General features: G+C 41.0%; 1 protein-coding gene across 1 annotated transcript in view; it reads left to right on the top strand.

The window, feature by feature from the left end:
- The first annotated feature begins 1,977 nt into the window (after positions 1 to 1,977).
- EPC2 (enhancer of polycomb 2) overlaps positions 1,978 to 15,121 on the top strand; it is a 299,988-nt gene continuing 286,844 nt past the window's right edge. The window contains exon 1 of the mRNA XM_086957254.1: positions 1,978 to 2,478. Coding sequence (XP_086813380.1) covers positions 2,326 to 2,478 — 153 coding nt within the window. The 5' untranslated portion in view covers positions 1,978 to 2,325. The remainder of the gene's footprint in view (positions 2,479 to 15,121) is intronic.

The raw sequence follows: 15,121 nt of genomic DNA, 5'->3' as shown, positions 1-15,121 counted from the left end.
ATATTCACTACTGCAGAGCTACTTTTATTTGTTTACTAACATTGCCCACTATCAAAATCTGCATTTTTGTTGCTGTGTATATTAAACGTACCATTAAGCAAAGGGCTACTGTTTTTATGTGACAATTTATGAATTTTATATGGGTACTCACTAGATTTTTGTGCATTGATTGTTGTGCCTTTTATCTATGTATTGATTGTTTTTATACTTTATTGTCTAATTAGACTGAATAAAGATATTTGAAAATAATGTACTGGAGTAATCTTTGCTCCTACCCGAATACTGATTCTTTTTTTTTAATGTTTTATGGTTTTTTGTTTTACAACAAGTACCCGGGTTTTTCTCAAAAAAAGTGCAGCACAGGATGGCTTTGAAGACCAGTTTCCAATGGAATGGCAACAACACTCAGGTAAGTGTAGTGTGCAGGATTCTCTTCCTTGAAGCATTTGGGGGTAAGGTACAAGAGACACACTGGTACTGCTCTGAATTCCTCAAATAACTGCTGTTGATTGTTCCTTGGGCATGCATTTAATACAAAGTCAACATCCCAGATAGTCACTAAAACTTGTGTGATCTCATGAAAGTTCAAAAACTTGGAATGAATGCTTGTTGAGCACATTCATTGATCGATACACTACCCTGCCACAAGCATCTTTTGAGCCAGGGAAGGCAGCGGCCACGGGTCAGTCGCATCGTGGGTGGGGGAACGGCAGTGCTCAATTTGTAAAAATTAAGTGCCACGGCATTTCTCGGAAAGCCACTGCAGCCTGCACCATACATTGCCCCTGCTAGCACTGCCAACGACAGTACCAACATAACACCTAACCATTGCAGTCCTATAATTGAGACAATGCACTATTTCAGGCCACGCAAAGCTATAATGATGGCGTGACAGGCTGATATTATTTATTTTGAATACGATTTGATTCAATAAACATTGTTGCTGTGCTCATCTCAAAATTAAACAGACAGCGCTACCATGTGGTGAACTGTCACTAGAGTTGGTGCTGACAATTAAGTGTCAGTGCCGAGCACTGGAAACCACAGCTCAAATTAAGCATTGGGTGAGGAAGCATGACCAGCAGGAGCCCAGTACCGACCTGACACAATGATGTCATACATGCCAACAGATCCTATTCAAACGGGAGACTCGCCATTTTTTAAGCCAGAAATGGCTTATTTTAACTGTCTCCCATCTCAAACAGTAGCTGCTTCAGTAGAAGTCAATGGTGAAAATGCAGTACTCCAATTCTCTTTTCGAAATCTCCCACTATCCTGTTCTAAAATGTTGGCCTGTATTTAGGGTTGTTGGGCTTGCATTATACATTACTCAATATGTAATATTTAAATTGCCTACTCAGCTTCACTTACGTAGGAAATATATATTTATTTTAAATCAGAAACATGTGTATTTAATGAAGTGAACTGACTGTACTGTATGATATGGTGTTCTATTTAAAAAACATAGAAAAAAACGTTCATTTGAATTATTCAGTTGTGTGCACTTTCAGTGCATATGTTTTTGACTTTTGGAAGGATGTTGTGCTTGCACAAGTAAAGATTAAGCAATTGCTCTGCAAGGACAGCTAATTCCTTAAGGAAGAAATTCTTGTGAATTCTGGGCTTTGAAAATACTGACATTTAGTGCATTACCAGTTGTGGAAATTACAAATATTATTCTTGTGTATTCGCTTGTATACAATGCATAAAACATATGTAAAAATAAATAACGTGCATTCATTATTATTAATTAGCCGAGAGATCAATGTAGAAATCGTCCTGTTAGGTCCGGTTACATCTGCTGGGGTGTATAGCAGGTTTTCCATGGGCTGCTATATTCGTTCGTGAACTGGGTTACCCATGACGGACAGTCGTGCGTGCATGGAGGGGGTTGTGTGCATTCTCCGGTAGCATCTGCTCTAGACATAGGCAGTATAGCTATTCGTATAAAAGAGTATGGCCCAGTTGGGCCTTGGTGCTGTCAGCCCTGTCCCTGTGAAACAACAGCATCTCACTGTACGCTGCGCGCGCACCCCCCTGTGCGGCCGCCGCCTCGCGCTGGCTGCTGGGATCGCTCGCGCCTTGGTAATGTCCGCCATGTTTGCCATGGCGCAGGCTGAGAATCGGCCGAGCGGAAGCCGGAGCTAGGAGGGGGAAGACGCCGGGGCCGCCTGCTTCCTTCAGCCTCCCGCCATCCCCAGGGCCCTCATGAGCGCGCTGGGGGCGGCAGCGTGCGGGTGCCGGGCCTCCTTGTGAGCGAGACTTTTAAGTGATTTTACCCCCCTCGTCCCCGTCGGTGTTATTGTGAGAGGCAGAGGGAAAACAATGAGTAAACTCTCCTTCCGAGCGCGGGCGCTAGACGCCGCCAAGCCGCTACCCATCTACCGCGGCACGGACATGCCCGATCTCAACGACTGCGTCTCTATTAACCGAGCCGTGCCGCAGATGCCGACCGGGATGGAGAAGGAGGAGGAATCGGTAGGTTTATTTCTCATATTATATTTCCCAATTCCCCACCACCATTTGTAAATAGGGTATTGATATTCACGAAGCCTGATTACGCTCATGAGACTTCGCAGCTGCTGTGGTGTCGCAGGGACTGTGCGTAATTAGAGTAGCGTAAGTCACTCCACTGACGTAGCCGCCATGTTTTGCGTCCTGTCTTTACGTCCTGTGTTGTGATTAGCTCGGAGGAGTTACGCTGGGAAAGTAGCGTAAATGATGTACTGGAATACTAAGTTGGTGTATGCTGTTTAAGCGCATGCGCGGTGCAATTTGAAGGGCTCAGTGGGACCCTGGCTGGAGTTGAACTGCACATTATATAATAATATTTTGTGCACTTGTTATTCTGTCGGGTTATCTACTGTCCTAGTCCTTAACCTCAAGTACTACTTGCACACCTACGCCAAACAGGAATGTTTACATCTGCACGATTTAAGTTATGCATTTAAATTCCGCGTCGATAAAACCACTGGTGTACTTGAAGCAGTTTACTCGCTATACCAAATGTTAACGATGTTTGCATGATACCGGGGTTAGTGTTTATTCACAACGTGGAATGCATGTCACAAATGACAGGGGGCCAAAACGATGTGTAGTTGCAATGTGGATCTGTGTGGTCTTGCAGATGCCTCTGTGCTGTAGAGACATCCGATGAACCAAATTACTTACCTTAACAACCATAGGCATATCAAGTACGTAATTTGTATTTTTCATTTAACTCGTCCCGGCGTTATCACGAATTAGAACCTCGTTGTTTTGAGTTGTATGTGATTTATATCGCTTATTATACATTCTTTTGGTTGTTGGTGGATAATTAAAATTACAGACTAAGCATGTTTTAGTCTCTGCGTACTTTTCCCACTTGTTGGGGGGGGGTGCGGATAGGTGAACTTCCTGCCGCACATATTTAAAAAATAATAATAATGGCTTTAAGTAAGTTAGAAAAGCTGACCGGCAGATGCATTATAATGTCATTTTCCTTTTATGCACCTCACCAAGAGAAACTGTGTAAACTGCAGACGTACTAGTACATTGAAAACTTGCATTACTCTTTATCTAGGATAGCTGACGTCTCAGAGCAAGGCAACATCTGACCATTATACACTAGATTTACTATTTGTTTTTAATATGTGCCTTATTGTTAAGTACCTATATATTTAAATGCCAAGACGGAATTCCACCCCGAAATATAGTTAATCTTAGCTAATGTCCTTGTTATGTTTCCTTTCTTGGGTAGGAAGATTGTCTTACATTATGTGTCTGTCTTGTTTTGACCACCTGTATGTTGAGGCGATAGGTGATCTTTGTCCGACACATTCAATGAGAATAAATCAAACGGCTGTTCGTTTGACACATGAGTTCTCGTGCTCATTGGGTTTGCTGTCAGTTTGAGGAGGGTGCTTGTCTGCTGTGGCAATGTTTGTGTTAAGATTTTCAGACACGTGTCACCTTTCATGCAGCTGTTAAATACATGTAATGGTTATGAGACGAGTAATCTACTACGTGGGTTTGTGACCAATATGTATATGTTTTTATTTATTTATTATTTTATGAATGGGAGAAAAAACAGAATTTGTAGGAGTCATTTTTTTCAGTTCCCCATAGGTATCAGACAAGGAATCTTTCTTATTTGAAAGAAACAAAAGTAACTTCCTACACATAGGGAACGTTTGCAGTCCTACTCATGACTTTGGCCATGAATAGAATATTATTTATGCTGAATGTACTAGGCTTGGGTGATTTAGGCGTTCAATTCAAATGATTTGGTTACTGACCGTAACAATGCATTGGTGAGAGTTGAAATCCACTTCCCCAGGCGTTTTTTCTGTAAAATTGCCTACCCCACGATATGTTGAATATACCCGTGCCGAAGCGTAGTGATGCTCCCTTACTGTTAAAATTCAACGTTCACCCCTGATGTGTATAGAGAGCAAAACATATTGATGACAGTGCATATGCAAACACATATCCAGAAGTTATAATTTATTTGTGCAGTGCTCCGTCATTTCGTCTCAGTAAAATCATTAAATTAGATTATCCTGCACACTTCGCGGAACGTCACACCTATGAGCCTTTTTAACTTTAAGTTAATTTTTACACGTGGTAATTTCCACTGGAGCTGTGCCTCCCTTAATCTAACTTGCAGGTATTACTTCATCACATTCTGCATGCTGCATTTGGTCACTGTCGCATAGCTTGTTTTCTGGCTTTAGTTGAATTCCTTATTACACATTTGTTCTGAATCCCTGGGTTGTTTGTCCGATGTGTGGGTAAAGGTGCATGCTTTCGTCACTGACTGCTTCTGGTAATTGTGTTTAAGGTACTTAATGGTTGCTACCCCGTTGCCACACTGTGGGGCATATTATTAAGAACGGCGTTAAAAATCTTCGCCGGTTTAGCGGCAGGAAACTGCAGCTAAAGCGGCGATAATGGTCTTGATAATATGCCCTTGGGAAGTCCATTTTCTGGTGTGCACATGGGCTTCTATTGGAATTCTCCAAGGCATATTATCAAGCCCATTCTCGCTTGTTAGGAAAGCTAGTGTTGCCTGGAAGGCCCTTCCCTGGGCGCTTTGGAGCATTCAGGATCCTGTATTGTTAAAAAAAAAATCATAAAACTTTTTTTGTTCTAGCCTTATGGGTTCTGTCTGCCTTTACCTTTGCAAGCGCCGGGACACTCTCCAGAGTAGCTGAGCACAATATAAATGTATTTAACATAACATATTATCGCCGCTTTAGCTGCAGTTTTCTGCCGCTAAACCGGCAATAATTTTAATGCTGTCCTTGATCATGTCCCTGTGTCGGTTAAATTCGTGCTCGTATCCAGTGTATCTTGATACTGAACATTTTCTGGTGTGCATGATTGTTTGTTTGACTTTGTTGGGTCGACCTCCTCTGTTTTGGAGTAAAGTGTGCAGCTCTCATTATCAAAGGCAAGAATATTCCTTTCTTGGATGTGTGCTGTGTTTGTCTTGGCTAGTGTTTGCCTCCTTTACTAGACTAGGGCACTTTATCCTCTGTCTCGTTGGTATTGATACCACCCACTAGAAGGCTGCTGATAATACCGAAAGGCCTGCTCATCTATGTGGTGTTGAGTTCTTTGTAACAGAGTTTCTCCCGCTTGTCCAAGTAGGTCATCTTAGTGTTGCTAATACAGTTGATTGTTTCTGGAGTGAATCTGTGTTCAGTGCTTCTTTGGGGCACTTAAGTACATGTCTTGGGTGTCTAGGTGTTACACATGGTGTTTTAACTACTTATCTTGAATTGTTTACTGTGCAGTGTGACATTTTTGCTGGACGGCTTATGATGCTGTGCATTGTCGAGTATCCTATTGATACACTGTCAACGGTGTCTCACAAAGGTTTGCAGGTGCTGCTGTATTATAAGATCTCGGCCTGCAGGCTCTTAGTCTTTGACGTTATGCAAGATGTTTCTTGATACAGGGTTTCTACGTGCTAAAAAAGTCCATGGTATTGCTTTCCTTTAGTTTTCGTTGATTATATATACCTTCAATGCAGAAGAATATTACGTTGTTTTTCTAAATGCATTCAGGCAAGCACATCTGTGTTGTGAATAAAACGTAATAAACTGGATGGACTGCCCGTTCTGACTGTTTCCTGTTCTGCAGAGGTTTTGACTATGCTGGACACCTCCTGTTTTCACTGTGTATTGGGAATTTTATCTTACTCGATGTACAGTGTAGGTCATTGGGAACCCTATATATTTTAGCTATGCAGGGTCTCGCTGCATTATAAGTAGGAATTAAGCAGGGTAACTGGCTGCGTGGGATCTCTTGCACAAAGAACAGTGTTTTATTCTGCATTAAGTCGTCGTTTTCAGTTGCACATTATTTGCATATATTGTTTACCGTTACCTAATTATGATATAGCGTTTATTATAGATATATATTCCCTAAATAAAGTAGCCTGGCATTCTTAAGGGAAACTAGTTACCAAACATGGTGGTCGGTGAAGAAGCTGATCAGCTAGCAGAAGCAAGCAATATACTGATGAGAATAACAATCTTCAGAACGCTATGTTTGTCGTGTCAAAATTAATTTTGCCTGATAACTTTATTTGGAACAACATATATTTACTATCGTTGAGGGAGAGACCCCGTAGTAGTAGGTTAATGGGCTTTTCCTAAATTTGAACCATGTTACAGTCTAAGATGTGAAGGTAGTCTGCTACCTAGTCAGACGATTTCTAATGATACACGAGTTCTGGTTACAGGCTAGTCGATGAAAAACTTGGAGAGAGACTTTTGTGGGTGGACTTGTTACTTGCTGGACAGGGTAAAATGTTTTAAAGTTTAATATTTTCTGGGAGTCACCATGCTGAGTCCGTCCTAGTTTATGGTCTTGTTCTTACACAATATGCAAGTAGTTCTTGTTGCTGCACTTATGTAGAAGTTATTAAGTTGTGCCGCTGGACTCTGTGCCTTAATATGCAGTGTCACTGCATGGACGGTCTCGCGGTTGCATTTTAGACAAGGGGTGGGCCACTAGTTGCACAGTATAAGGGATGCGGTGGCTATGTAGGGGGTCTTGCAGGTGCGTCATGGGCTCATTTCTGTACTCGCAGTATGCTACCAGTATCGCAAGACTGGTGACTTGGTGCACAGTGTGCGTCTTGTCACATTTCACTTCGTGGTATCGGTCGATGGCCGCTACTGTCAGTGTGGCACACAATGCTGGGAATCGCAGTCTGTCTGCCTTGCGCCTCGCTGCTGCTCCTAACGCTCTGTTTCTAGCTGCGGAGACGCTGGCGTTCCCTGACTCTTTGGTCCTCCCGCTGCGCGCCGTGCACGCAGTCTGACAGGTATGCTGCCTTCGCCCCGTGCTCCAGTTCCGTGTCGAGCAGCTGCTGTAGTATCTGAACAATTTCCTTGAATGAATGTCTCCACACGCGCTGCATTGGTTGTTGTTTTTTTATGCCGCAGGTGGATTGGCTGCAGCTGTCTGCCGCGAGGCCCGGTGATTGGCCAGCTGTCTCATCATGCCTGGCTTTTATTGGCTCACATTTTCCGAGCTGTCAAAAGTGTGACGCTCGGCTCTGTTGATTGGCTTTGCTGAAAGCCCTGGAGAGTGGGGGCGGTAATCTGTCAGCAGTGAGTGCCGGTACCCGGCTCAGCTGATACTATGAGTCCTCCTGTCAAGCAGCGCGCCTCTCGGAGCCTGCGAGTGCACCTCTGGCCGCGGCGATCTAGCCTCCAGCAGGGTCGAGGGTGTCTTATGTGCTTCCCTAACTCCGCATCCGAGCTTTGCGTTGCGGCGGCTGAGGCCTGAATGAGCTGCACACAACAGGCGGGTAGCGCTGAGCCGAGTGGAGGTGAACCAGCGGAGGCTGCTCTCTTTTCTAATAATAACTGTCAGCATTCACAACGGGACCAGACCACTTCTTGCATACGTTTGCGGCTGATACCGTAGCACCAGTCAGTTAAACACGTGTGTTTCAATATAAAAATACACAATGTACGATGCTTTTCTTTTAAAAACAGGTTTCCGTTTTGGAGACTGATTTGCAGCTGCCGCACGTTTAGTCATTATTTGGTTGTAAATTCATAGTACATTTTTGTGGTTTTACGTTCACCTTCTTTGCTCAATGATCCCTGCAAGTAACCTCTCACTAAAACGTTTCTTACTTAGGAATGTTGTTACGCTTCTGCGATTCTCAGTGATAACACCTCAAGGTTTTAGGTACATACTTTATTCGAGCTCCGCAGAACAGGAAATAGATGGGCTCGGCTCCGCCGCATAGAAGACTGTGCAGTGGAACCGTGCCCATGTAGCACCGCACTGGCATTCAGTGTCTCCTGCCACATCATATCAACATAAAGCATGTTAAACCACAACAAATGGCCTGCCGTCACAATCCAGCTTAGTTTTAATATGTGGCAAATAAGAACACCCAATTTAAAGTTGTTTTCATTATTGATAAAACAATCAAATTCAAACAAGCAGAGCGGGATATTTCAGTTATGAAATGACATGCATTTAAAGGTTTTATATTTGTTACTAGTGGTACGCCTGTTCCTCAACAAATGCGTGGTGGCCGTTTACGGGCCTGTTCTACATTTTTAACGCGTACTATTGCCACACTCCACTATAACAAACTTGCATCTGGCGTTTCATGCGAGGCAGCTCTTGTGCTAAAAAATTTAATGTTCTGACAAGTGAGTTTATTAATCTTTTAATGGGTAGGAAATATGAATATTGTGTTGTGGACGCTTCTTATGGTTGCGCCTAGCTGTTTGTCTAGCTGCCAGGGCTTACTTTGCATGTTAACTTTTTAAACAATCGTCTGGTGGCATGCAGTAATCTTGCATTGCACCTGCGACCTTACTTGATTCCATTCACCCCCAATGCTTCCTGGTACTAAGCAATTGGGGTTGATGTATGGTTTATTTCTCCTTATTTTGTCACATGGGTGCTCTTTGACTGCCAGTTTCCACTCGCCAACTCGTTGTGTAGTTCGGTCTTCTTATCTCCCGCTAAACCCCCTGGGCTTCTTTCTGTAATATAAATACTTAGCAGTTACCAAACAACTTTCATCATCTCCATTGCAGAATTCAATCATGACTTTCATGACTTTAGCCCGTGTATTGCCGGGAAACTGCCCAGCATAAAAACTCTTGTGGGCTGAGAGTTTGCTGTTTACATTTGCTTTAATCTTTTCCTTTTTTTTTTTTTGTAAATACACAAGGTAGTTGGATCAAGTGTTTTATTATGCGCATAGTAATAAATAGAACAAGCCAATAATTGCAATGCTTGTTTTGGCAAAACTTTAGTGTTTGAGGGAGCTGCCCGGTCCGTGCCTTAAACATGCGTTAATAGCAACATTATTTGTTATAAAAACCACACGTAATCTCCAGCAACAAAGTAAACTACTTTGTGTACAGATGTTGTGCTTGTGAAGGAGCAAAATGCTGTCACAAACAGTGAAATGAGTGAAGGGCAGACATGGGTTTGACCCCAATCTTGTTCCATGTTGTATGTTGTGGGTGGAAGAAAACGAACTGGCACAACAACTGAAAAACTCAGCTGGCTAAAAGCCCCTGTAATTATGCATATTACATATACAGATTAAAAAACAAAGGTCTTGGCAAACGTCAGGCCTAATACATGTCATAAAGTTAACTGCAACAGATACTTTGATTTGAAATATTATACCTTGGTAGTTTTAAATTGATTAATAAAAATAAAGGCAGTTATTTCTTTATCCCAGAACGCCAGTGTGTATTCATTTGTCCAACCATAATTGCTATTCTAATTTACTAACTTGGAAAACCTAACCAGGAATGCAGCGAAACAAAAATTAAAGCTACGTGCATGTTCACATTTTTTTTTCTTCTAATATGGTCTTTCTTACAATAGTATCATGACTGCAAGTACTACTTTTGTCCTACAGTCTTTTAACGGACCTCTTAATCCCTAGTTATGAAGTCTACTTTTATTAAGGTGTTGGGTCGATCCATTTTTTTTAATCTTATTTTTTCTATTCAATTAAGTTAGGTAAGAAATTGTCAGTAGTTTCACCTGCTGCTGTTTCACTGGCTTTGTTGTGGGGATTCTGCTCATACACAGAACTGTGCACAGAGACCCAGGACCTCAGTGAATTGTGGTGTACCAAAAAACTCACCTCCATAGCCAGAACCGACTAGCATCAGTGTCTCTTTAGCTCTCCGTCCTATAGCGAAGCTACCAATGATTAGACAACCCAAAATACTCTCAGGAATGGTGGGAATCAAGAACACTTTTTCGTTTTAATTCTCATACCAGTTCACAACATGAGTAAATAGAGACACGGAAAAGTTTAAAATGTTTATTTTAACGACGTGCTCTAAGATGCAGTATTTTTGCTAACATAAGGAGGCATATGATTAAAAATAATACGATCAGCATTGTTACAATTCCATAAAACACAAAGGGAGAAATCCATATTATAATGACAGTGGAAAAAGGTCCTATAGCGCCTTGTGAACCACCCTCCCATGCTAGCTACTCGGTTTTATAATAATAGAAGGTCTCTTAGGCTTGAATGGGGAACCTCATACCTCCAAGATCAGCAGAAGTAAATCACATCAGGATCAGCAAAGCTCTCTCTGACTGGAAAATTATTTTCTCCAAGTGTCTGAATCATGCATGCAGTGCAATATTAAAGGCACTAGAATTTCAGTTAGCTGCAGCTGTGTTCCTGTTATGTCTAGAGCGGGGGCTGATCAACCTGAATAACAGCATACATTGTTATGTTGACCTTGAAGGCTTCTGCACACAGTGTACAGACTGAGATCGCGATGTAAGTCTTGAGATGTTGAAAACAAGCCTTTCTCATGCGTGAAAAATCAAGCAGTTTAACTTACAACAACACTTATATGTGGTGTCGTGGGCAAAAGCTGCAAAGTGGCAAAATGGCGTTTAAACTTCTAATAAGCTTATGCTAATATAGCAATGTGTGCAATCAGGGCCCTGTCTTCACTACAGCTTGCTTTCTATATCTGAAGGTGATCATTTCTTGCTACTGCTTGTAGTTGGAAAATTTACACTAGCTTATGTCTTTCTTAGTGGAGTTGAAATATTATCAATCAGTTACCTGGTGAGCTTTCTTTACAACGCCCATTTTTGTAATGGCCCTTTTTGAACTCCACATTTACAAATACCTCAATTTAAAGGGCTCTTATTGTCCAATCAGGCCTCCTATGTGCAGTATTGCCAGCCACACAAAACAATAAATCCTATTATCTGTTGATAATACTAACCACTTCCATAACAGTCCTATAATAGCCGTGAACTATTTCATATAAATGTGGTATATGCTATATCCACAAATGTTGTAGATGCCACAATCCATTTTTGCACACAGCCATTTAGCTGCATTTTTTCTTCTTTTATTTTTTGGGCCTCCAAAGAATTTTTAACCATTTTCTCTAGATCTTGGAAAGGGCCGAAAATGCAAGCCCATAAGCAATTTGGAGAGGGATTTTATTTTTTATGTTTAGCTTTGGATGTTTTTTTCTTTCCCTATAATTTCACACCATAGTGACGGTAATTTTCAACCAAATATGTAGTTCTATTTTCAAATCTAGCATTGTAGGCTAAAGCCTTAAGAAGTGGCTCTTAAATGAAATGTTGGCACAGTTTAGACAAATATGTTACTACCTCTTTTCTAATCTTTGAACATTTCTGGATATATTTATTGTAGATACATTTCATTTTAAGAAAAAAAATTATAACCACTATTGAAAACTGGTCAGTTTTTTTCTGCTGTATATATCGTTGTCAGGATGCAATTCTCATCTACATCTGGGTAAAAATGTATTTATTTTTTTGAAAAAGTGGAGCAGCACCAGAGCTAAGGTCTACCCTACCTGATTTCTACTTCCTTATCTACAGTGCCTCCTCATCCTGCTCAAAAATAATATAAGGAACTGCTCATCTAATGACCCTTTTTACCTACCAGAAAGTTTCCTCTTCCCTGCGTTGTTACATCGATCTAAATGGGGAACATTGAATTGGAAGAGAGAGAATCTCTCTCGTATGTTTTGGTCCGAAAACATTCCTGTTATCTTGAACTAAGAATGAATAATTTACAAATGCTCCAAAAAACCCTTCGTTACCAGAGTAATAGTATTCTAGTGTTGGTAGGTAGTCTGATACAAGCCTAGGTTTTTATTAGCGAGTCGCATAGGAAAGCCTGCCAGTGCTCTTTAATCAATAAGTGTCCTTTTTTTTGTTTAACAAAAATAGGTGCCTTTTTGTAACGCAGGTTATCGTGAACTGCCACATTTCCTTTTCTGCCTCTACAATGGATGTGCAAGTATGAAATCAACAGCATCTTTAAAAGAGGTTGGACCGATTCAGATTGTAGAGCTACATGTTGCGCAAAGTTCTGCTTTCAGTCTTCATTGTGATGCACTTTAGACTTTCTGTGAATATTAGTTTGAAAGAGCCAAACAAGGCTTCATCAAATGATCTTCACCTTGGAAGAGATTATATGTGCCATGAAGTCAGGGTTGAGCACGGCTAAGGCTCTTAATGCAAAATGCTCCCCAAATTCATGGCTAGTTGTATAGTTTTAAATGTGTGTTTTTGTTTATCTGTAAACGTATATCTTCTCTCACCTCTGTATGTTTGCCCAGGTTATGCTTGGTCCTCTGCATAACTTCAGTGAGTGCTCTAATGATGATAAATTGCGGACCACTGAGTACAGTCTTTGTGTTAGTCAAGGTGATGCTTCTCCTTTCTATGGTGATGGAATACAGTATGTTGAAAGAACTTTGAAGCCATCAGTGGAGTTACAAATGGTTAATAGATGCTGTCCTAAGTGATTCTTGCAGCTAGCGTTGTGGAAATGGTTTTAGTAGGTGCACCGTGGAACCCGATTTCTGTTTTAGTATATATTGGATTGGTATCCCATTCCCTTAATGCTTCAACTGCCAAGCAAATCCAGATAGCACTGACGCTCAGAATATGGTAGTGGTGATGGAACAAAGGAGGTACCTTATTTGAATCTGTCCTAGTAGCACCAGGACATGAGCTCCCTCCCCATGCTGTGGTCAGAGCTGAATAAAGTGTTGACTTCACTTGGCAATTGCTTGTCAAAGGTTTTTTTTAGGGGCTTACCTTTTATTTAGATCAGCTGTTAGCTGTTTGTTGCTGTTAGTTTGACAATACCAGTGCTTGACCGCGGCGGCAATTCCGCGGCGGTTAAGCGCAGTGGGCCGGGCCGCGTCTGCCAACGGACGTGCACAACACTATGGAGTTAGCAGCCAAGTTGTTAAAGTAGGCTTAGATCAGCCCATTACTTGGCATTGCTGGCTTCCTTGTCAATCTAATTTGCTTGCTTTGTTGATCGCTTTTCTCCTGCTCTCGTCGTGCCCCACCCCCATATAGCTTGTTTATGATATCCCCTTCCCCTTAATTAATTTCCTGCCTTTTTGTCTAGTCATTTAACCAAAATCGGGATTCCCTGCAAGTGTGTGGAATTTTATAAAATCTTTCCTTGTCTAAGGGACAAATGCTTCAGAAATGTGCTTGTCCTGTAGATAATTCCTCTAGTCCATTTTATTGCCATGCAGTGATGTGACCAGCTTACTATATCAGAGGCCTGATAATATCCTCTGATTATTTCAGAGTTCATTTTATATTGAAGTTTGGATCTCAGCAAGGCTCTGATTTTGGCACATATCTGCATTCGAGGTCTAAAAGTGGAAAGGCGGTGGTAGATATTCAGGATTGGAATGCCCTAGGATTCTCTGTGCGCACACAAACTAGCATATTTGTAATGGTTTTCACTAACTCCTCTCGAGCTCTTTGAACATTCCAAAAGGTTGAAATTGACTTCTGAAAAGGCAGGGGTAAAAGTGTTCCAGGGTGGGGGAAAATTATGTGCAAGAAAAATGAATTTGCTATTGTTGCATACGTCTCACACGAGCAAGTATAAATATACAGTTGCTCATGCGAAAATTGAATTCCCTAAAGTTTACTAAGAGTAAGATTTTCAGGCCCACTTTCGAAGTTCACAGAAGTCCAAAAAATATACCTGCAGCTTTTGTAACGCTCTTTAAGAATTGTCCCAATTTATATTTATATCTATCTCCAAGCCATTCTTGTTTTCGTTTATTGGCATATATTCGGGGGGCATTTTAGAGAGCTCCAAATTGTTAGTTGACTGCACATTTTAGGTCTCGACTATTCTATCCCCTAAGGGATAAATAGACAAGAGAATAGAGGGCAAACCTCTCTCTCTCTCTGCGACTCCTTCCTTATTCTTTCCCTCTTTTTCTCCATCTTTCTCATTTCGAGCATGCCCGCTCTTTCTATCCGGTAGCTCTGTCTTGCTTTGTCTCGTACTCCGTCTGTTCGTCCTGGTACAGCCCCTGTTTTGACTACTTATATGCATGAAGCATTCAACAACTGGTTCAAATATGTTCTCTCAATATTTCAAGCTTTATTACAAATGTCACAAAAAGATGTTAATATTTCACTTCTGTTCTTGGATTTTCATCACGATCTTCACTAAAGTTATCTACAAAATGTTAAGCTATTGCCATTATAAATTACAATAAGTTTTATTTAAGTATTTAAAAAAATTAAGCCATTGTTATTTGTAATATCAATACATCTAAGTCACGTAAATTCAACACATATTGCAATACAAATGTTATAGGTGTCACATTTGTGAAAGTTAAAACTATTGGCGTAAATGACAAAGCTATTAATTTCGCTATTTTCTAAACCAACACATAAATAACATTGTCATTTACAGTACCAATAGCTCAAACTTTCCTAATGCGAGACCTTTTTGCATTGCAAATGCTTGTTAATACAGAACCCAATGTCAAAAATGTACACTGAGCTCTCAGTATTTTCTGCAAACACTCATCCTAACAGTAAAAGTTTGCCATTAATGAGCCATTTATACAAGTTTGAACTATTTACACTTATGAAGTCTTGCCTATTAGCATACATTACACTTTCGCAGATCCAGATTTTGATACTGTAGAATGGTAGTCTATCTGCAGGGGGGTTGGGGTTATTTTGCCCTGTGGACAAAGTGAGCAGGAACACTTTTTGGCTTTAATGCCAAACAATGTGTTTTGGCTGTTGAGCGCTAAAATTT

The sequence above is a fragment of the Lissotriton vulgaris genome, chromosome 2_1 (genome assembly GCF_964263255.1).
Source record: "Lissotriton vulgaris chromosome 2_1, aLisVul1.2, whole genome shotgun sequence".
Taxonomy (NCBI): domain Eukaryota; kingdom Metazoa; phylum Chordata; class Amphibia; order Caudata; family Salamandridae; genus Lissotriton; species Lissotriton vulgaris.
Note: the sequence above shows the minus strand (reverse complement) of the source record. Positions and strands in the feature narration are given on the sequence as shown.